Source organism: Coturnix japonica, chromosome 3, assembly GCF_001577835.2.
Source record: "Coturnix japonica isolate 7356 chromosome 3, Coturnix japonica 2.1, whole genome shotgun sequence".
Classification (NCBI taxonomy): domain Eukaryota; kingdom Metazoa; phylum Chordata; class Aves; order Galliformes; family Phasianidae; genus Coturnix; species Coturnix japonica.
Window position 1 is genome coordinate 4,769,621 of NC_029518.1, and position 23,545 is coordinate 4,793,165.

Here is a 23,545-nt window from a genome sequence, read left to right on the forward strand (position 1 = left end):
TTTGACCTATGAAACAACAAAAGTATGATGCAAGTCCATTTAAACAAATGATTTTGATGCAACGTGCTCTGTTGGGTTTTTTTTGGGTTTTTTTTTTTTTTTGGGACACTGTAGCAAGTTATACAACAGCTGACATTTGGTTTTCTGCTTTCACAACAGGATTAGTGTTTTATAAGATACAGATTTTACCAGCCAAAGTTTGGGGAGTCTCGGGGTAATGATTACATTTGAGTGCCAGCCTTTGAGGCAAGCGCTTTCCCTTGCACAAGGAGTCTCATTGAGTCATAAGTTACTTAAGTAGCTGTCTTCACAAGGCAAAGCTGTCTTGCTACACACTCTGCATACACATCCCACCAAAGGATTCATTTACATGGCTCGATGTTACACATAAAATGCAAATTATGCAAATTAGATTTTAGATTACAGGCATTTTATCTGATAAGGGCCATTTTTGCTCTTCCCCCCCCCCCCCATCTCAGTTCATGACATCAGCAAGACAAGAAAGCTCCTTTTAAGATAACAATGTGCAAGTCATGCTCTCAACTGCTGAGAGTATAAGAACTATGAGACCTTGGGGTCAGCTGTCATCCCAAAGTAAGAAAACAGACACTGATCTCAAATTCTTAATCCAAAAAAGACTGGAGGTTCACTTTCACTCTTTGTACCAGACTTAATTCCCAGCTGTAGGAAGTTACAGAGCACCTGAGAAGGCACAACAACACTAGTGTACTAACCTCAGAACACGATATAGTTGGGAAATGTTTCATCTAGGCCTAAGCTTAGAGCTTAAGCCCGCAGAACAACTCTGTCAAGTTCAGCTGAGGAGCAAAACACCTCTCATGTTCGGTACAGGCTTATTTTTAAACCAGTGCCACTGTTTCCTTCCCTGCCTGTGACCACACATGCTCCAAGGCACAGAACGGGCCAGAAAGAAATCTTTGGACTAAGAGGCATCAGACAAGTTGCACAACACACAATGAATTCAAACTTCAAAGAGCAGGTGGGAAACCACAAATTAGAGCCTCCTGACGTTCCTTGTGATTCACACAGTGGCAGCTCACGGCAGGTTAAAATCAGTGCCCTAAAGCTTAAACTGCTAACGGTCACGGCAATGACAGGACGTGGGGTAATTCTAACACAACGCCACACAGTTTGTAAGGATTTACGTGCCACTTTTAGCTCAGGTGCCTCATGTAGACCTTTATCTTCATAACAGCAGCTCACTTCAGCTGTGTTCGTATGTACAACTTCAACGAGGCAAACGAAAGCAGGAGGAGCTCCCCGATGGGGGCAGGGGGGGGTCACAAAGCAGGGCTGAGCTGCTTCCAAGGAGGCTAAACTGTCACATAGCGAAAGCACGTGAGTCATTTTGAAACCACCGACGTAGCTCTATCTAAGAATGACTCCTGGCAAACAGAATGAGTTCAGTATGTACGCACCGAACAGATCTGAATGTGCAATGGAGAACCCCTATTTATCAACAAGACCATTAAAAGGAAAAGGGCAGAAATGAGAATTCCACGAGAGGCTTTAGGACTCTGTGAGGACACAGCTCGTCATTGCTGGCACAAACACGCCAAATTACGGAAATACGTTTACCAGTGAAGTCAGGACACTGCTCACACAGCGCTGAGCCACGGCACAACTCACAGAGATAACGCCTTGCACCGCCCGCTCGGAAAGGCGAGAGGTCAGGCAGGTGACAAGCAGGGAGCACACAACCAAACAAAGGCGGTTTCGGACAAAATAACCGGCTAAGAAAATCCCGTTCCGATCCGCAGCGCTCGCACGGTTCCGTTGCCCAGCTTTGTCCCTCCGCCCCAGGCCGCCCGCGCCCCCCGCGGCCCCGCGCCGAGCACTCACGTGGAGAGTTTCCTGGTCCAGAACAGCCCCCCGGGCCACAGCTCCTGCAGCTGCACGGCCCGCGCCAGGTTGCCTTTGATCTGCGCGAGGAAGCGGGCCGCCTCGGCCTCCAGGCGCTCTCCGTAGGGCAGTAGTTTGTTGTAGACGATTTCCTTCTGCGGCGGCGGTAGCGCCATGGCCGGCCCCGCGCTGCCCGCCCGCCCGCTCGCCCCCACCCCCCTCCGGGCTCCGGCAGCACCGCGCCGTGCGGAACCCACTGCGAGCCAGCAAACGGCCAACGACCGCCCGCCCCGCCCCGCTCGCTTCCGGCGGAAGGCGGGGGCTGAGGGCGGTTCCCGCTCGGCGGAGCGCTTCCTCCGGTCGGGGCCGGGGCCCGTTAGCGCCCCGCGGCTGCGGTGTGGGGTGCCGCCATTTCGCGACAGCCGCCCCGTGACGGGCTGCGGGCTCCGGGCAGCGCCCGCAACTTGTGCGTGCCGGGCGTAGCGGCTGTGCAGCGGCGCTGGGGAAAGGCCCTCGCTCCCACTCGAGTTCAGAATTCACTGTGTGTGGTTTTGCGGTTCATTACAGAGCTCTGCTGTAAAGCAGCAGGGATCCCCACAGACGAGGCATAACGCCGTTCTTCCACCGCCCGCAACGACTGACCTGAACGTCAGTCACAGGAACGCTGAATTGGGGATGTTGGAAAGACTTCTTAAGGTCACCCAGTCCGACCCCAGCCCACCCCACCGTGCCCACTGCCCACGTCCCTCAGTGCCACATCCCCACGGCTCTGGGACACCTCCATGGACGGTGACCCCACCACTCCTGTGCAGCTGTGCCACTGCATCACCGCTCTGTGGAGAAGGAATTGTTCTAACAGCCAACATGAACCTCCCCTGGCACAACGTGAGGCCATCCCCTCTTTTCCTTGCCCCAAAGACCTGATGTGAAACCGGGTATGGAGTTTGTGATGGGACTAATTAGTCACGGGGTCTGATAGCAGATTGTGTGGCTGCCTAAGAAGCTTATAGCAAATAATAACGCTTGTCAGTGAGACAGAGCTTGGCAGTGCCTGGTCCTGCCGTTGGCCTCTGTGGGTGCTGGATAAAGCTGCGATGAATGTGTGATAACAAGCAGTGCTGATAGCTGTTATCTCCAGCTGTCTCCTAAATATAATTGTTAATTGAATTTCCCCTCAAGAATTACATCGGGACCATTGAACAGCTGCAAGCTCATTAGATATAAAGCAACTGACAAGGGCAAATCCTATTTTCTGGTCTTTACATTCAAACTAGCCCTGTTAATAAAAGAAGAAACAGTTAACTAAACGCTGAAAAATACCACAAAGAGAAGAAATGCAACCAAACATCTGTGTGCAATAAAGCCGTGATGCTCAGGTGTTCTCATAGCGTTTTCCTGGGGAGCGCATTTGTACCATATTGTCACTACGTGGGCCAGGAGCTGGGTGTGATGATCCTTATGACTCCCTTCCTACTCAAGATGTTCCATGTTTCTCTGATCCTACACACATTTTGTACCACCCGCTGGATTTATAGCCACTCCAGTGCAGCAGGAAATGATCCAGCATGTGACCCATGCACCAGTTTGAACACTACCTCTACTTACAGCCATCACCAAATAGTCACAACAAGTGCTGTCACTTTCTCCTGCAGAAAAGTACCAGTAAAGCAACACTGTGTGAGTAAGTTTTACCCAGACGCATAAAGGAGGCTCTGTGCTACTTGGTACCTCTCCCATTAGACTTTATCTTGTAACATCTTGAGAAAGTGGAAGTCAAATAACATCATTTCAAAGCTTCAGTGTAAGTAATTGTTCTGAGTTATGGGATGAGACCGGGATAATACACTTTGCTATTTCCCCTACTACAAACAACCAAACGTTTTCAAGCTATTATTGCCAAAAACAAGAGAATTTTGCTTTTTCTCATTTGCCCACACCTACGTTTTTAATAGAAGAAAGGTGATGGTTTCACACTGCTAACTGGTTTGACCTCACTGTTGCCAGAAATGATTCCTATTTTCAGAATGAAACAAGGAGAAAGGAGAACTGAGTCCATCTTCAATTGCAACAGTAATCATACACATAGAACCTGTGTTTTCAAAGTATTTACTGCCAGTTAAATGATTTACATTGGATAATTATTAAAAAACAAGTCCTTTCTCCCCAGTGTACTGCCATTCTGCTATTTAAAAGGAAAAAATATGACACGTGTTGCCAAGTGAGTCAAAAATACATTTGTTCTTCAAGTTTGCAATCTGTTTTGGCTGTAGCAGTGTGTAAAAGCACATTTGGTTCCCAAGTCATATGATGAAGGACTAGCTTTCAAAACAAGGAGTCCGTCTGTGCTACTTGCATCAACGGCTCTTTCCTCTCCTATTAAGTAGGAGGAATATGAATCGAGAGCAACCTAAATATGGTTGCCGCTTGTTTTGTTTTGGCATTAAATCCAGCTTTCCCATTCATGTGAAATTTCGACTGTTAACAGTGGATTGAGTAACATTGTTAACACATTCCCCTGTTGGATGGCATGCTGCCTTACGTCAACTAACACCAGTAGTCATCGGCAGTTAGGAAACTTGTCACTCGACCCCGACTGTGGTTTCTGCTCTCTCAGCTGTCAGTCAGGTACTTTTCCTATGTGGATGTTTTCCTCAATGACCCATCTGTACTTTCTGACTGAAGCTGAAAGTTGAATTATTTTGAGTGACAGATTTCTACGTATATGAGGCTTTGGAAAAGAAAACCCAATCCAACATGAGCTTCGTATTATCTGTGTGATATTTACCCTGCTCTGTGATACCCCTGTACCTCAAAAGACACCCCTACAAAAATAAAGCGGAATAGCTTAGTTTTTTTTAGTGGTGGTGATGAGGATCCTCAGACTTTCTCATCTCCATGTTTCTAAATCAGTCAGTCACCCAAAGCAGGTGCTGAGAGATGCCAGAGACAGCCAGGAAGCTGCTGCCATGCTGCTCTCCCACTTGCAGAGAAGATGACATTAACATACTTTCTCCCAGAGGAAACATCCATAGTTACTAGCTGCAAGTCTTTAGACTAACTAACTAACTAACAAGGCCATTTCCATTGCTAGGAGCTGCTCCACCCCTTCAAACAAGGACCTGAGAAAGGACTATAATTAAAGCTTTCTGCTGAAGTGTTTACTGCCCTGCCCCCTGGGAAATTAAGTTACTGTAAGGATTTTTGGGTTGCTGCAATTCCTTGTGTGGAATAAACAGTGAAGGGCAGTAATTACTGCTGCTCATCTTCCCTCCTGCCCCTTCAACTGCAGCTATTACTGTTCTGGGGAACAATGAGCAAGATGGCAGTAAGATTAGTCACTCTAAACAACGTTCTGAAGTGTGTGAATGCAAAACAAATCACTAGTTTTAATCAAATGAACGGGGGCACTGATTTTAAAAACAATACACGGTGCTGGATTGTAGCTGGGAATCTCATGGAGACATCGCTTACCTCTTCAGCATTATTTTAAAGAAACCTGGGAAATGCTGTTTTGCCTAAATATAGGAAACATTTTGGTGAGCTTGAAGGCTACAACTTAGAAATACTCTTATTGCACAAACTTTTTTAATCAGAGAAGGTATCTATTTGGAGGATGGGGGCAAAAGCAATGACAGCATCTGAATAAGGTGCCAAGGAACTTAAGCTTCCTGTATAGTACAGGCCAAAAATAGGTTCTTCTGAAGCGTGACTCAAAGTAACTAATTTTAGGTCCCTAAAGTAAGGCTGTCTGAATGCTCTATTACGAGTTTGAAGTTGGATGGGTGGTTTGGTGTGATCTAAAGCACACATCCTGCACACTGATAGAATTCTGTTTCAATAATCCCATATGATAATTCTCTCAGGTGAGCCTATGCTGTTTGATAAAGAATTTGAACAGAAAAGGGAACTGAGTTATAGAATCACCAAAGCTGGAAAAAACTCCGAGATCATCCAGTCCAACCTACCCCCAATATTGCCCCACTAAGCCACATCCCTCGATTCAACATCTGCTCAGCTCTGGAACACCTCCAGGACAGTGACTCCATCACCTCCCTGGGCAGCCCTTCCTTTCCAGTGCCTGACCACTCTTTTGGAGAAGAAACTGTTCTTAATATCCAACCCGAATCTCCCTTGGAGCAACCTGAGGCTGTAACTCGAGGCCAATTGTGAAGTGTTTGAAGTGTTAATGCGGGCACCTGTATAATTTGTAAAGTTTTATTACGCAGTCAGGGCTGACTCAGTACAGGCAACGTTGCAATCTTTCACTTTCCATTCTTGGTGGTTGTGCTTATGAGAGTCTTGGCAGTAAAATTCATCCTCAGTGGTGTTGATTCATAAGATGTTATCTGACCTCTCTTTAGCAGCTAAAGTTAGTGGGTTACTGTTCTTACAAGAAGTGCAGTCTGTACAGACACAGGACCAAATTATCCCTGGCAAAATCATTTATAGCAGAATTGATGTTCCCTCTCCACCTCCTGTTCCTTTTTGTTGCCTTATTGCCTAAGGTTTGGAATGCAAAATTATCTTAAATTCACACATGAGACAGTCTGTTCCATCTACATATCTGAAGCTCCTGAAGATATCCCTGGAAACTGTTGTAGCTGTAGGGAGACAAAATAACAGACTTGAGCCTCATTATAGGAACCTCCTGCTGATTTCTTTCCAAATTATTTGTAGCTATTTGAGATGAATAATAAGTCCTTTGATATCAAATAAATGAAGCCAACTCTGGAATAAAAGGCATGACCGTTTTCATTCTTCCCCCCTCTTGAGGGGCTGAAACATGGATTTTTCAGCCTCACCAAAGCCAGACACAGAAGAGCATCTAATGACAGCAAACTTGCAAAGGTCTGTTCTACAGATTCTGCCATTGCAGGAAATGAGGGAAACAGTCCGTCAGCAGCCATCAGTCTCTTGCATAGAAACTGCTCATTAAGGACTTGGCAGTTTCAAACAGCTACTTCATGTTTGGATCTGCAGCAGACCTCTCAAACAGCTACTCCAGAACTGCAGCAGACCTCACCCCCTTTTATTTTTCCTTTCTTTTTTCCCCAGTGCTAAATGTGTGTGTTACATCTTCATCTGCAGTTCTCAGTTCTCTGCCTTGTCTATTCAATTCTCCCCTCCTGGTCTCCTTCCAGCTCTTAGGTAACACAATGACAACTACATAGAAATCTTTCTGGGAAGGATTTATCTTTCAAAATGGGAACAAATCATTACATTTTAACTTGCTCAATATTATCCTAACTTCAGGAATAGTCCCACTAACTTCATTGGGATGCCACATACAGCATTAGAAAATTACATGCAAATGTATATTTAGAAAAGCCTTCAAAGCCCTTTTTGATACAACTGATGGATCAAACCTGTGAACAACTACTCCTCATCCTACAACATCTACAGTCTCTCCTTCTTCTAATTAGTCATTAAAATGTGAAGGTCTTGTATGTTATTCTGATTAAGATATCTGGAAGTATCTGTTAAAAAGAAAAAGTCTAAGGCCTATTTTCCCAGCCCAGGATAAATCAAACAACAGCCAAAGTCCTTGTTTGGATTTTCAAACTTGTTTAAAAAGTTGAGGCCAAAAATAAAAAGAAAGTTGTTTTTCATGGCTGTATCTCATGTGGTTGTTGGGGCTTTAACTCTTCTAGTGGACTGCTTGCTCACCATTTCAGCATGGAGTAGCAATATTTAGATATTCATGAATTATGGAAGAGAGGCAAGCACATTCAAACATTCCCTTAAGCAACCAATCCTTTCCCTCCTGCTAAAGGAGTCTGTAGATTGCTTCTGGCTGCATGGTTTTATGCACTGAATCTGCACGGTAGACTTTGGCACATTTCTACATGTGCTTAGCAGCAGCTTCTGTCAGGGCATCATCAAACCATCCAGCAGATTAACAAGCCTTGGAGGGGATGGCATGAAACAAGTGAAGAGCTATTTAGCATTCATTTGTCCCAACATGGCAAATTGCTTATGCTTATCTCCTGGTAAAATAATTGCGTTGAGGCGTGACTATGGCAATGCAGGTCTCATTATCTAAAGCTGGAATTCAGGAAACTCTAAATTGGTGGGGTTTGTTGTGTGCAGTGTCCCGCTAAGAAGTGATCAAGGTGAAACTGACTGCAAGTTAATACTTACAACTCTCTCTCTCTCTCTCTCTCAAAAAAAAAAAGGCCATTTGGAATAGAAAGAATGTGCTATAATTAAGGAAAACAATAGGACTATAAATTCAAAGAAGCTCCAGGGAGAGGGAAAGGTTGCTTTTGCTGCATTTCTTGTAACTTAAAGGCTAAACCTGGTGGAAAACTGAGCCATACTTAGTGTGAAACCAGATGCTGCCCCTCTGCTGGACGAAGTACCGAGAACTGTGTGGAAAAAAATAAGGGGGTTTAAAAGACTCAAATGAGAAAGAGGAGAATCTGTCTTGAACAAAAAGAGCAGAGAAGACACCTTGAAATCTCGGCAGAGAGCTCTGTGGGACCATGCAGTAGGCGTTAGCTGTTATTTCCTCAGGCATGCAGTGATACTGCTATCTACAACACCCATGTGTTTTCCTTTTCAGTAACACTGCAGGAGATGAACGCAGAATCTGATTTATACTTCCTTGGCTTTGGCAAATGCATGCTAAAAATCCTGTAACCATGCCATGAATTAATCGGATGACCCCAAATTCTGATGAGACACAGTTGGAAAAATGGTTGTCCTTAGAGATTTGAGACCTGCTTGAGTGGAAAGGACTGAGCAAAGAGGTTGGTCATCAGTACTTGGAACTGTACCATGAGGCTCCAAAATTAAACTGGCTCAGAATCTCTGTTTGTCCCCAGAAAGGGACCGTTTCTGAAAAGCAAGCATTTTGAGATGGGAGGTTGGAAGGAAAGGCAACTTCATGTGTTGTCAAGTGTGCCAGGGCTGTTACCAAGTCAACATCACTTTCAGATCTCAGCAGAGCTTACAACATCTTGTGCTTCAGGTGCCAAGCAAAAAACTTCTGCTACTTCAGCTCCAGCATTTAGAATGCAGCCACAAGGATGGCCATAGAGCTGAGACCACCATCCCTGTGTATTGACCATTATCACACTGCTGCACAAAACTTGGTAGGGCAGCACCCAGGTCTCTAAAAGCCTTTCAGGGAGAGGTTGGTGCTGTCAAAGTCGCTCTGCTCAATATCTTTCTTAAGCCAAAGCCTTTCATGCTAATCTCTCATTGTTTTCTTCACTGGATTCCTGGGCTCTGTGCCATTTTCTCTCTTCAGCCCACACAAATAACTCTTTTTCCAGGAAAGTTTTTAGTTTCATTAAGATTGATTTCAGTCAGTACTTGCTGTGGAAATCTGTAAGAAGAGCTTCAGAAATCAGCAAGAGCAGCTTCTTGTACCAAGACCAAAACTTAAAACTGAAGACAGATCTGGGTGTGCACAACATTGTATTCTGCTCTGTGCACTCTCCATTTTCTTCAGCTCATGGAAGCCAGACCTTCTGAGTCACACAGACTGTATCACTGTGTTTAATAGCACTAGATGGGTTTTTCATCTCCTTATTCATCTCCTTTTTAAGCTAATTTGTTGTGGTGTTTGTTTGAAGATGAGGAATAGCTAGAATAAGCTATTTGGTACAGCCGGAGTTGTGCAGCAGCCTGCATTGTTTTGGCCCATTGACACTTCTCTTATGCCTCTCTTCAGTGTTTTTCTGGAGAGACCCGAGTATCACACTGATCTCAAAACTGTCTGCAGGAACTCCAGAGTCAGTCTGGAATCATAAATGGTTCATTCAGAAGTCACCACTGCCTTTCATTGTTTGGTGTGCTTTTGTTCTGCAAAATACTTTGTTTAAAACAAACAATAACTTAAGCTGTCTTAAACCTTCAGTCACTGACTTTGAGATGCTTCTGTAGCTCTTTGCTGTTGCACTTACTTTTACTCCCCAGAGCTATCTAAAACCATTAGCAAGCTAACAAGCTATTTCCTTTTTTTTCCTATTATTGGAGAATAGTTTGTACAAGTCCCATCACAAATCTGCTTTGAATTTCCTTGGCAACTTTTTTGACAAGTTTCTCTTCCCCTTATGTTTGCTCGTTCATGAAACATGAATTCCGGCTAAAAATATACACATATGAATTTCTCTGATTTCATCAAAACAAAAACAAGCGCTTCTACTAGTTTGGATGGGGAAGGCAGCACCTAGACAGTGCAAAAATCAAAGGTCTGGCAACAGACACCTTTCTAGCAATGCAGTAAAACTATTTTCTTACAAGGAAAGGGGACAAAGCAAAACCATTTAGTTACAACAAAGGAAAGGGGACAAAACCCCCAAACTATGATGTCTGTTTCATTACTATGGCAAGCATGAGGTTTTGCCTGTGGCATCTAGACTGCATGAGAGATGCCTCTGGAGCTTCAGCACACCTTCTAGAAGCAAATGGATCTCCCTCCTAACAGGTGCAGATTTGTGCTAAATTTAATCCAAGCTGTTTTTGAAACACTCTCTCCTCATTTGGTTGGAATCGGCCAGCAGATGAAGTGCTTCAAATCCAAAAAACAACATTATCATCAATACGGCAAGGCTTGATTGAAAGATCTGATGGCAAATGCTTCACTAACACATTTCAAGGTTCTGAAATACTGATTAGGCCTTTTTGCTGCTTTTCAGAAGAAACAGTGGGCTAACGCAGTTAATGAGAATTAATCAAATAGTTTCACAGTGCTGCAAAATGTAATAGCTGTCAACCCACCTCCATTATACACTGTTCCTTTACCAGCCCACACCTTCGTGCTTTCTTTGATCTTTTCCAGAGCCCCAAATCCTCCACAGAGTCTGACATCATTGTTCTAATGGCTCTGGGAAGGGTAATGTTTAAACCGCTTTGTTCAATGGGAATAAATAACTAACTGCTTTAAACGACCACATCTCCCCCTCCATGTGCTGTGCAAAGAGAAAATGTTATAACCTTTGGCAGCGTATTGGTCACCGTTTCACACAAATTGTAATGTGCTTCCTTATGGGTGGATAGTTCTCAAATGAAATGTGAGGCCGATCTCCTGCCTTGCTATTGAGCTGCCAGGCTAAGACATCTAATGTGCTCTTTTCAAACAGTAAGAGGAAGGTCTGGGCTCACCCCCTTCTCCTACTCCCAGTCAATTCCCTCTACCTTTCCGAGTCCCCTGGTGTCCAGTAAATCTTCAAGAAGCACGAAGTTTTAAATTAAATAACTCAAGAAGTGCATGATATCCAATGACTTTAAATGTTGGTTGGCATTACAGTGGGTGAGTATTTACATTTGACCATAGAACCAATGAGTATTTGATAAACACAGACTTGTGAACAGTGAAAAATATGCAGCTGTGCTTTCTGTTTTGATGTTTGAGAACAGCTTTTATAATGAGCTCCCTGGGAGTTCAATGAGAACTCCCTGAGAACTCAATGAGAGCCACTGCCATCCAACTGGCTGTATTAGCTTCACAGTCAAATATCCCATTAGTTTTTCTTGCCCTCTGTTTTTTTCTTTCTTTCTTTCTTTTTTTTTTTTTTTGATAAAAATGTAAAAAGTAAAGGAAGCTTTGTTACATATGTACATTACCTATAGTATATACTTTATGAGGGCTGCTCCAAAAGTAATGCCTCCTAGTTTGTGATGTTGGCCCATGATATCAGAGGTGGATGTTGGTGGGATGGCGGTAGTGGTTAAACCATCCCACCAATATCCCATTACATTTTGCTGCCGTATGACATAGGGGCAGTCTGACAGAATGGTGTTGGACATAAAGAGAGCATCACTGAATCCTTCCATACAGAAGAACTGCAATGAAGACATTCATCAGCACTTCCTGAATGTTGATGAGGACAAACCAGCAGATCAGAGCACAGTGAGGAGGTTGGTGGTGAGTTTCAGCAGATGCAAAAGTGACACAAAACACAAACCACACTCTGGATTGCCTGTGCACAGCTGTCACATGACAAAGTGAAGAGGGTTTCAATCAGCCCATGCTCAGATTAGCTAACAGTGGTGACTGTGCTGAAAAACAGTGATGAGAAGATGAGAATTTTCTCTATCAAATAGTGCTAGTGTCTGGAGGAGGGACCCGAGCTGCCTGGGGCTGTGAGGAGGGCTCTGAGCTGGTACAGAGGCAGCTGCTGCCCTGGAGAAGCAGAAGACTTTGGTGCTTATGGGAAGAAGGCTGAGGTTCAGCATAAAGGATGTCTGTTCAACACCGGACAATAAATGATTCAAAACAATGACAAAGTATTAGAAAAGAAAAAGCACAAAAACAATACTTAAAACTATCCCAACCCACAAAATTACCAAAAGCAATAAATGTTCCTGTGCTTTCTGGACCTTGAGAATGTGTGTGTGGATTCCTGTGTCTGCTCCTGGTCTTCCCAGCATGAGAAGGACATGGCCATATGGGGTGAGGGCCCAGCCCAGGGCCTCAGGGCTGAGAATGGACAGCGCATCCAGCATCCCAGGTTGTGGGAGCTGCCTTTGGTCAGCACAGTGAGGCAGAGGCTGGTACATTTCAGCAGTGGCAACAGAGTCACCTTTGCTGGTGCAGATTATTATGAACATGATATGGAGGCTTTTGTTAATCGCTGGCAAAAAATGCATAGCTAATTGTGCAGACTATGTCGGAAAATACCATTTTATAGCTGAGAATTTGTTCTAAATATTATTATTGTGCTCTTTGTATCAGTTGTATTTGCAATGGAAATAAATAGGAGGCATTACCTTTGGAGTGACGTATGTAGATGCAGCCCAAGATGATTCCTCTTCTCTCAGTGTGGCCCAGACAAGCCAAAAGCTTGGACATCCATGCCCTGGAAACAATGTACACATAGTTAGTAAGGGCTTTAATACAGCAGCAGCCTCCCGTGGTATTAAGAACGTATTGTTCTACCTGTAGAATCTCCCAGTAACTGTTTGGAAAAAGCAGAGTATCACAAAGTTTGCACAGCGCTGTCTTGCCATACTCATACAATGGGTTTACAGTTCTGTCGGTATAGAACTTGTATTACTTTATATAAATAGGTTATGATTTCAGAGCAAAAGGGGGACAAATTTAGGTCCTGTAAACACAAAACTTGGCTGCACTGCTATAATTAGATCTGTGCAGATATGGTTTTTCCCCTGCATAACACTTCTCTCACATAAGTGGGCCACTGCACAGGGGTGGAGGTCCTCCCACACAGGTCAGATTGCTGGGTTTGGGTCTCTAATTACAAACGGATCAGGAAACAGGTGGCTGTAACCAGCCCACCTGACTGTGCTATGGGTATATTGCAGATTCAGCATCAAGAACTTTGTATCTTCCTGAATCTCAAGTTTTGATGTTTTAAAGCATACCAAGACTATTTATTTTTTTTTTTAAATTTTTTTTTTAAATGTATGGTACAGCTAAAGGAAAGATTTCTTGTTGTGCTTCAACATATAAGTTTTGCACAGCACTACTGTGCATTTTTGGTTTGCTAATTCCACATCCAGATGCCGTCTCTCAACAGAAGCACTGTCTTCTGTGGCTTTGTACAGGGTGCTGAAGCTTGGCTAGAAGAAAACAGCAGATGGGAAGTTGCATCAGGAGTGTTTATTTGAATGTAGAAATACTTTAGCAAGTGTTATTAACTCTGCATCAGAGCTTAAGCTTGATCAAGTATAGTTTTCCCTCTGCTACTACCTAAGATCCATGCTGCAGAAGAAGAAAACAAGAGTACACGATGCCTAGATCTTTACTTCAGTTGGTACTTGCATATGCATTACTCTTCCTTTCAGTTTCTTCTAAATGAGCTGACTGGTGGTTAGTAGGAACTGTATTACTGAAGACCTCGTTGCTCTGGATCCCTGTCTTGTCTTGAGCTAATGCTCAGAGACTAAAAGATATTCTCTAGTTATTTATGAATGCTGTAACACTTTTATTACTAGTTCTATAGCTAAATGTTGCCTGTACATTTAATATAGAATAACACAAACAAAGGATCTTTAAGAACCCCCATAGGCATGTCTTGTCATTCAGGCTTTGAAGTCTCACCTGGGGCGTTTAAGAAGTTACCTCTTCCACTGGAAGGAAAGTGCTAATAGTCAGAAGTCTTTAAGAAAAAGGAAAGAAAACAAAAGTAAGGTTGTACCTTCCTTTTACCAGCATTCAAGAATAGACCTTCAAATGTTTTGTTGTATTTACATGTTGTAAAGAAAATAAAGAACCCACAAAGAGTCTCACACAACACAAAGTCTGTAAAAGCAAAACTCCTATTAACTTTATTAAGGAATTAAGCTTTAAGAGTGAATATAACTCAGAAGGGAAAAAAGAAAGTAAAGTAGTACGGGAAAGAAAAAGCTACTGAAAAGGGAAACTAGCTCAAATAGTGAAGGACAGAATAATGTTTTATAAGATGGACTGCATAAATTTGACATAAATCACATAAGAACCTGAAAGCACGCACTGAACCTGCACAGCTTGTAGCCCTTTTTCTAAGCACTCTCTATTCTCTAAACACCAGCAGTGTGTAGGGAGTGGGAGCTTCTTTCATGCAGAGCTTTCATTATCCTTTGGGAAACCACTCATCAGAATCAGCTGGGGGCCATTTGTAAGCGAGTCAGGTTTGGACTTTGCCTCAGGTAAACAGTGATGAAACAAAATGGCATAAATGATTAAATCTAGAGAAAACAATAGATAAAAACTTCACGTGGCCAATGGCAGAGAGAGGGATGAACTCTGATGAAAAGTCAGGAAAATGAATGGTTTGTGCAAGAAGCTCTATAAAACATAGAGAAGAACTTCAACCACAAGCAGGTTTGAAAAGGAGCCATAGTACAAAAAATAATGCAGGAAAATAAGAACATAGCCAGAGACTGAAGGATAAATTAGGACAGCAATGAGGTTATGCACCTTACAGAGCATCTACACAGACACTGAAGACAATAATTTTGGGAGTAGGAAACCTGCAGTGGGTGTGATGGTGTCATATCACAGAGAGCCACGTAGAAAGAAAGCAGGAGATACTGTTTAAGAAAGTTTTAGTGGTTTTCCACCTATTCTGAGCAGAAAATGGACAAAGAACCTAACTAACAAAGCTACAACTGCCAGAATAAGTTTATTAACTAACCTGAAACCTGTTTAAGTGTAAAATCCTTTTATCACGAAGGTTGGTGGACAATACTAGGTCTAATTGTCCTGATAAGCCTCACCTGGGACCCAACCACAGCCCCCTCTGCTCCTCAGTCACAAAGCTCCACTTAAGCTCAGAAGTGAGTGTTTTTGCTTGCTTTGAGCTGCAGGGCTGGCTCTCTGGCCTTGTTGTTTAACTACAAGGTGGCTTTATGTTATAATCTTATTTTTGCTATCTTTTGATTTTTGGTAGATGCTTTTTAAGATTTTCCTCTTACAGTGTATGTGGGTACTGATGGATTTTGGTGTTCCTGCTCTCACTCTGTGTAAGTGCCGTGGGGATGTACCTGGAAGTATTGGCATCTGTTTCAGTTCTTTGCTCTGCCCTATTTGTACTGTTTCTTGATACATGGTTCCAATAGCACCATTACAAATTCTGGTGTTTTCCAATGATTTTCCTTTCTTCTGTCCTTTCTGATGTGCTGTGACTAAGAACTGGACAGTGAAAGCAGCTTATTTTGCTTGAATCAAGCACTAGGAGGAATTTCCAAAGGTTTGATGCCACACATGTTGTGGTTCTGTGTTTGCTCTTCATCCTCAAGTCCATCCAAATGGTGTAACAGTTTAGTTGTGTTCGTAATGCTGAATGCGTTCTGCAGTATAACCAAAGGTATATCACATGCTGTACTATAAGACATTAGCATTTATTGTAACTGGCTGTAGCTTTAGGAAGTGCAGATAGCTGGTTATTAAGCCAACACAGCTACTCTGGAGTAAGCAGCCAACAGAGGGGAGGAAATGTTAGAACTTTATTGATTTCATATAATCTAAATTGCTAGATGATATACGTTAACGCTCTTTTGCTAATTAGAGTATTTGAATATTGTTTGATTACTGATACTGACAACTTAGATCCTAAACTATTTAGGGTTTCATGGTGTTGTCTTCTGGTGTTCTTCAGGCTGCGTGTGGTGTCTTCTCTTTTTGTCGTTATAATGAGAAGCTCGATGTCATCTAGGAAATGAATGGAAAGGTATTACGGAAGACTGGAGAGAAAAAATGTTGAATTGGCTTCTTGTGGCAAAGAAAACAGGAGGAGGACAGCAGATGTGGGCATCTCTGAACCCAGAACTTCTCAATATATATTTCCATTTTGAAGATGCACCAGAACAGGTAGGAGCACATGACACAACAAGAAAACTTATTTGAGAGGCAAGATTGCTTTTTTAATTTAATCCCGTGTTAAAACAAAGGTTACCATTGCATTTTGCACTTGCAGATCTAGTCCTCGGTACCACCATTAACCCTTGTCTCCAAGGTTTGAGCTGTGATGCTTCTTGCTTTCGATAGGATGCCATTTTACTTTTGAACTCACCATTGCCGATAGATGGCAGCAAATGACCGCAGGTTTTCCGTCCTCTCTGTAGCCTGCTCCTTCTCCATGGCTTTCTGGGCAATTATCCTCTTTAAAAGCAAAATGGTGCCGATTCCACGGTAGCAGGATGAGACATAAGGCCTTGTTTAACGCGTGTTAATGATGGACCTGTCGGTTGCGTTGCTATTTACAGCAATGCTGGTGTGACTAGTTGTTTTGTGCCGAGCTCAGTGCTTGTTTCTGCAGCTACCTGAGACACCTTGATGTCTACTATTCTATTTGTGTGTTGATCTACTTGCAATCCCCCTGTAGTCTTTACATCAAAACGCCTAGACAGCCCAGGCTGCGATGCACTACTCTGGGGGGGGGGGGGCGTCTAAAGGGGCAGAGCCAGCAGAACAACGATTAGATTCCTATCACAGTCACTCAACCAGCTCTTGGCAGAGGTGGCCGGGTTTGTCCCAGCCCTCACACGGCAGCGATGCGCGCAGTGCAGCCCCTGTGGAAGCCACACAGAGGGCACGTCCCGCAGCTCCCCGGCGTCAGGCGGCCGCGCTCCGGAAGCTTGAGCCTCGGGCGCTGCCGTCCCCGCGCCGCTCGCTGAGGGGACGCGGAGGCCCAGCTCGGTTTCGGCCCGCAGAGCACTTGGTGCACTGCGCCGGTACAGCCGCCATGTCTGCGCTGCCAAAGGCCTCCGGAGCGCTGAAGTCGGTGGATTACGAGGTGTTCGGCCGAGTGCAAGGTAAAGGCAGGCCGCGCCATGGCTGGGACGCGGGTGCTGAGGCGATGTCAAGGGCGCGCGGCTCAACCTGCGGTCGGCTGACTGCGCATGCGCGCCGGCTTTTCTGTCAGCGCGTTGGGGCAGAGCGCTGTGTGAAGGGAATGGCCGTTAACAGCATCGTATGTTGGCATTAGAGAAACCACCGCAAATTGTAGCTCCGTTATTGGAAATTGTTGGTCAAACTTTGATCCAGAGCTGCAAACATTTCATTTTCCTAAGGAAAGACCCGTGAAAACCCGTATCTGCTGGTGTCCATAGTAAACTTATACAGCGGGATCTTTATTTTCTTTGTAAATGCTGTTACTTGAGATAATCTCATTCTGCTTTTCTTGTTTTTTAGGTGTTTGTTTCAGGATGGTAAGGCAATGTCTTGATTTACCAGTTGTACTGTACGGTATTGCATTTCCAGTGCCTAAAAATAGGGCAGCAGATCATTCTGACTGTAAACACATCCATGTGGTGGCTGGAGGGCTAAGTTAAGTACCGTGTTCAAAAAAGGTCTTTTTAAAAAATAAATGTATTATTAAAATACTTTTAGAAGCTTATCGATGCTTTGTGTGGTTTCTAAAGGCTGCCTGCTTTGGGTTGTAACAGCCATAAGATAGACATACAGACTGGTCATTAAAAAAGCTGGTTTGGAAGTGCTGGGTGCTGCCTTGTGAAGCTCTATGATCCACTTGAAGTTATCAATTGCAAGACGCTACTTAAGGAAGCTTTTGTGCCCTTGTAGCTGAGAGATGCAGTTTCTGTGGCTGCTGTCCCAGCTGAAGTATTCCTCATCTGAGCTGCTTGCTTGGCTAGTAACTCAAGAAACAAAGTGTTATTGGAGCACAGTAGGCTGTATTTAATATTAGACATAAAAGCTTTTTCGGCATAGCTTATGTATTGTGAAATAGCTCAGAATTGCAAATGGTAAAGGATTACAGCACAATACATCTTTAATTATGCTGTACCAAGTGGAAAGTGTCCCTATACGTCATTTGGTAGGCAGGTGCAAGCTTGTTTTGACTTGTTTTGAGCTGTCCTGGAGTCATGTGAATACATGCAGAGTGTCAGTCCTGAGCTAATCATCACAATTGAGAAACACCTTGTCAGCTGCATTCCCATGCTTTTGGTAGTGAGAGGTTGCTCATAATCAGCTTTAGAAATAGGTTTCATAAGGACCAGCACCATTCTGTGGCCTAGATTACCTCCAGATTTTTCTATTTTGTAATGTAATTGTATGACCTGAAGTTTGGCTGTTGGCATTTGGAATAAATGAGAGTATGTGTGCTACGTATATTGCCACTGAACATATAAAAAGCAAAATGGAGGAGGCACCTTAAACTGGATGTTAATGAAACAGTACTAGGCATTAGCTGTTCTTTTATAGCCCTACAGAGCATGAGACTAATGGATTTCTGTAGAACGGCCATTCTGTTCCCTGCCATTACAGGCAACACATGTAAAGAATGTAGAGACTGGGTGTTGAAGAGACAAATGAGCAGTGATAGGAGCTATAGGAAGGAGCAGATAACTTAGGGGGTAGTAGATAGAAGGGGTGGCCTGAGTTTAGTACAATTCTGTGTTTAAAACTGTTAAAGAGTTTGTAAACAAAAAGAACAAGTCTCTGACTGTTGTGTGAGTGAGAAAGCTTGCGCTATCAGAAGATTTATATGCATGTGTAAATGATCAAGCAGCAGGATGAGTGCTATGAGCAAGGTAAGGAATCATCGTATGTAGCACGTTTGGTTTTAAAGAAAAGCATTAGGAAGTGTGTGGTTTTAGGTTTGCCAGGACAGTCTTAATGTCTGAGTATGGCTGTAATCAGGTGTTCTTTGTTTTTAATGTCAATCTTAAGTGGAATTGAATTGGTGTGTTTGTGGTGTATGTGCTGACACTGACTGTCCTTTCTCATTGCTTTTCATATCAGTACACAGAAGCGGAAGCTAAGAAATTGGGAGTGGTTGGCTGGGTTAAAAATACCAGCCAAGGAACAGTGACAGGCCAAGTTCAGGGCCCGGAAGATAAGGTAAACACAATGTAAGTATCTTTTTCTTTTGTTCTTACTAGTGTGATTTACAGAAGTATTCTTAATCCAAAGTAACAAGTACATTCTTTTATCAGTAACTTAACAGTGCTTTCCAATAACTTATTGTATGGGAAATTGGTAATCACAGCTGGAACCTCTGATTAATCAGCTGAGGGAAGTGCTGGGTCAGCTGTGGGAGCACAGGTGAGAGTAATTTAGCTGTGCTCCCAGAAGGAGTGGAGCTTGACCCCACCTCCTCTAGACCTCATGTAAGGGCTGACCACCACTGAGGCAGCATCTCTTGGAGATTGTCCCAGCCAAGGTATCCATATCGGTGAGTTTCCCTTTACCTTTTGAATATTTACCATCTTTTATATTGTTTACGCTTGTGTTGGTTTGATTTGAGGAGTTCAGGAGGCACATTCTTTAAGCTGCAAAAACAAAAGTCTTTTTGCTTTAACAGTAATATAAATACACATCAGAGCAAAGGTTTGCACTGTCTGCTTTCCAGAAGTGTGTTTTGAAATGTTTTGGTGCCTTTAAAGTGAGAGAATGTGGGTTTTTTTTAAATTAAATTGCCAGTTTCCAAAAGCTTCAAGGTATCCCTTTGGAGTGTTACATGTAAACACAAAACCCAATTCCATTCCTTCCAATTATGTTTTTCTTCTGTATGTGTAGAGAGATTGTTTGCATCTTTTTTTTCTTCCTAAGTAAAGTCAGTGGTTTGTTCTATTGACAAAAGGGCAAGTGCTGGTAAGTGAAACTTAGCTCTGCAGGCTTTATTGCAGGTACTGCCTCTGCTTTCCAATGCACAACTTGCTTCAAAACTCAAAATAAAAGGAAGCTGTTGGCTTTGTAAAAGGAAAATGGTGTTGCTCCTTGTGGTAAAGAAGCTTATATATGATTATCTGATGTAACTGAAATAGTTGGAGTAGTTATTTTCTTGGGTCTTGAGCTTAATATCAGATAGTTTATGTTGGACTGCAAAATGAAGCCAGAGAAACATTAGTTGTGACTTAATTCTTATTTTATGGGACGCTGCAGTTAATATATTGTATTTAATCTAGTTTATAGTTGCCATAACACAACTAGTTTATAGTTGCCATCTGTACTAACACATTTGTCACACTGAAGAGGAACGTGAAATACCATGATTTGATTTCTGTGAAGAGTACGTTTTGTTTAAGAATATTTCTGAAGCTGATTGACTTACTGTCATTCAGCAGTTTAGCGTGGGGGTGCAGCACAACTGCTGAGATGTGGCTTTATTTTCATGGCACTGGGATCGCTGCAGTGTTCTTCCATTGTTATTTGTGCTGATGGCATTTAAAGGAAACCTTGCTTACTTCTACACCAGGAAGCTTGTATATGTAACACGAGATCTTTTTGCAGAGCTGCAAAATTAGACTAATGAGCCCAGGCTTGTTCTCAAAGATGAGACAACATAAAGGCTGTTCTGATGGGAAGAGAAGCTTTCATTTTTCTTTGTTAAACCACTTCAAATAGGGTCAGCAGGCTTGACTGGGACAGAAAGCTGTGACAGTGATGTTGAAGCTTTTGATGTACATTGTTTGTGATATTCAGAGCAAATAAAAGGTTACTCTCAAATACTGTTTCTTCACTTTAAGTTGGAAATTTGCATCGGAGTAAATGTTTCAATACTGAAATTAAAGTGCAAATTCAAAGTACGCATTGAAATGCAGACTAGTAAATTTCATATAGCGTGAAATGCTGGAGGAGAAATTTTGCTTGCTCCCTGTGTGGGCTCTGGTACATGGAAAAGGAAAGATGATGATTTCATTTTCAGTAATAAATTAGTTGACTTACGACTCCTTCCTTTGTGTATGCATATGAATGGCTGTTTTATGGGGCTTTTATTTCTCTTGTAGTACACGTCAATAGGAAATCAAAGTAAGATTAATGCTTTGAGTTCTTGAAGAATGTATTTCAAAGTTCATAGTATGATTTCAAGGAATTGGTAATACTTAATTCTCTAGATATGAGGGCTATTTAAATGGAGTGTTAAATGAAAATAAGATGAGGCTAGCTATCACTCTGGGTAATTGCTATAGACCATTAGTCCTAAACATATGTTTCTATTAGCACTGAGATCAATAACCAGGAGGAAGTTCTGATACCAACTTCCTATGCAAGGTCTCTTTTGCACCGTTTTTCGGCTGTTCAGAACTTAAGAGTGTGTGTATGTGTGTGGTAATTCTTAGAATCTGTGAGACCTTAATGCTAAAAGAACATTTTTTGAGGGAATTCAGTACCTCAGGCAGTGTTGGAAGGTGTTTCAAGAACTCGAGAGGAAGATAAAGGAAAGGCTTAAATACATGGGGAAAAACAGAACAAAGCCTTTGTTCTGGGGCGAAAATGCTGCAGGCCTCAAACCCAACCGTTTTCCAGCAGCTCTCCTTTGTTCTTGATTTTTCTGACCCTTCTTACCCAGTTTTGTGTTGCTCCTTGAATTCTGAGGCACGGCTGGGCAACTTGGTCCTCTGGTTGGTGGGCTCTCAATTTATTGTCAGTTGAGTAGAAATGAGACAAATCTTTATTAATCATAAGGAAAAGATCCTGTCTCCTTTAAAGGTAAGGAGCCAAATACAAAGTTGTGCATTAGAACTGAGAAGCTAGATGTGGGAAAGCAGCTGGAATATGTATCTGCTGCTGCAGGTGCCTGGTGATGGCAGTGCTCCTTCTGCATGCAGAGTAGGGTTTGTTAATACAAGGTTTGGTTTCTTTTCATCCTGCTGGAGAAGCAAACCAACCTTTATCTGAGCCCGATGTTGCTTCTTAGGCAACGTGCTGCAGCCTGGATTTTGTCTGGAATTAAAAGCAACAATTTCACTGCAGACAGAATATACTATTATGATAAATTGTAAAAGTGATGTGCAAACCAGAGTTTGCCCTGGAACATGTACCAGCTTAGTAGGGATGTTTTGACTGCAAAAATAAGTGGAAAATGGCAGAGATATGGTGGGCTGGGGTGTGAAAAAGTGTTACACACAAGTTGTTTAATTCCGTATTGGACTGTTCACTCAGTGTTGAGTGTGGATATAAATATTTGCATTGTACTCAGTGCAGGGAGGCTAATTTCTTTGCATGTTTTATGGTGAGATCACGCTGGAAACTGGTGGAATTTACTCTGAATTGCCTGAGGTTTCACAGTCTTAATTTGATTGGAGTAAAGAATAAGGTATGAGTGTGTGGTTCTTGATTTCTTTGGTATTTGTTTCACAATCTTTTTTCAGTCTGTATTTAATGAAAATGTCGTAGTTTCTTAGGGGTGACTTCTAAATTAAGAAGAAACGTGTAACAGCCGTTTTTGTGTTAACTGAGATATCACACTGATCATCTTAAAAGGTATTTTTAATCAGCGTCTGTGTAAAATTTCATATCCCTTGCTTTTTGAACTCTAGATGGAGCTGTTTCTTCTCTAGTTATGTTCAACCATTTGTGCTTAATTTGAAGTGAATCTATTTTTACTCTTAATGGTAGAATCCATCTTTTCTTCACAGTGACCTTTTCCCCTGCTCTCTTTTAGTCCTGTTTTTAGGTGTAGCTCCATATGGGTAGCACTCATTCTCCTTGGGTACGAAAAGTCCTGTCTCTTACCTGTCTATAAAGCAGAGAATATTCAAGTTGTGAAGCCGAGTCAGTGTGTTTCTAAAGCATCATGACATAAGGTTTTAGCTTCAGGTCTTATGTCCGGATATCACTTAATGGGGTGGACAGTATTTTGGTTTCCTTTTACAGAAGACTCGAAGCACAAAGGGCTTTCTTTGTAATATCTGTAATGTCTGATTTTCTTCCACTTGATTCATTGTGCAGGGTAGAGCATTGGCAGTCAGTGTGGTTGCTGCCATAGCAACTTGCATTGACAGGCTAGAAGTAATTTTCCTCTGAGAATTTTTTGAACTCTGACATATTAGTTATCCTTTAAAAAAAAAAACCACTCCTGCATCTAAATTTCTACAAAAAAACAGATTTGACATTGAGACAGCACTTTAAAATGTAATATTGTAAGACATTATTTTCTTATTTGGACCAAATAATTCATAACAGCACAAAGTAATTGTTTTTGTAAGAAGGCATTATTGTCTTGGAAGTTGTTTTAAGTTAGTAAACTAATGCTAATTTAAATTTAGCTTTTAATCTCTATATAAATTGGGAGGAATTTGTGTTAAATACACAAGCAGTGTGACTTGAGAGACTCCAGTCTGTGCATGGAGAAATCTGGCTTAATACCACCTAAAGACTGGGAAGGGGGAGGGAGAAACTCTTCTATTAAATGTTGCAGCTGTCATTCTGTGTCTGCATTGTCATCAGGTATGTGCACAACTCTTTCCTGTACCAACTGGCTTTGAATAAAATGTTTTCCCTTTATATAAATTGAATTGTTTGCAGAGGATAGCCATG

General features: G+C 42.5%; 2 protein-coding genes and 1 long non-coding RNA gene across 4 annotated transcripts in view; 1 reads left to right on the forward strand and 2 right to left on the reverse strand.

The window, feature by feature from the left end:
- The window catches only part of PSME4 (proteasome activator subunit 4), a 55,983-nt gene extending 53,896 nt beyond the window's left edge, over window positions 1-2,087 (reverse strand). Inside the window, exon 1 of one of the 2 annotated variants that reach the window (XM_015856744.2) lies at window positions 1,864-2,087. In XM_015856744.2, the coding sequence (XP_015712230.1) occupies window positions 1,864-2,039 (176 nt within the window). In that variant the 5' untranslated portion in view covers window positions 2,040-2,087. The remainder of the gene's footprint in view (window positions 1-1,863) is intronic. The other variant, XM_015856743.2, reaches the window with a different exon arrangement.
- A 10,440-nt stretch (window positions 2,088-12,527) lies between these two features.
- LOC116653116 lies at window positions 12,528-14,660 on the reverse strand. The gene is made up of 3 exons (XR_004306484.1): window positions 14,278-14,660; window positions 13,880-13,937; window positions 12,528-12,674 (listed from the first exon to the last, which is right to left on the reverse strand). It is a non-coding gene; the product is annotated as an uncharacterized LOC116653116 (long non-coding RNA).
- Window positions 14,661-16,855: 2,195 nt separating this feature from the next.
- The window catches only part of ACYP2 (acylphosphatase 2), a 37,392-nt gene continuing 30,702 nt past the window's right edge, over window positions 16,856-23,545 (forward strand). Inside the window, exons 1-3 of the mRNA XM_015856748.2 lie at window positions 16,856-17,073; window positions 17,453-17,469; window positions 19,025-19,134. Coding sequence (XP_015712234.1) covers window positions 17,004-17,073; window positions 17,453-17,469; window positions 19,025-19,134 — 197 coding nt within the window. The 5' untranslated portion in view covers window positions 16,856-17,003. The remainder of the gene's footprint in view (window positions 17,074-17,452; window positions 17,470-19,024; window positions 19,135-23,545) is intronic.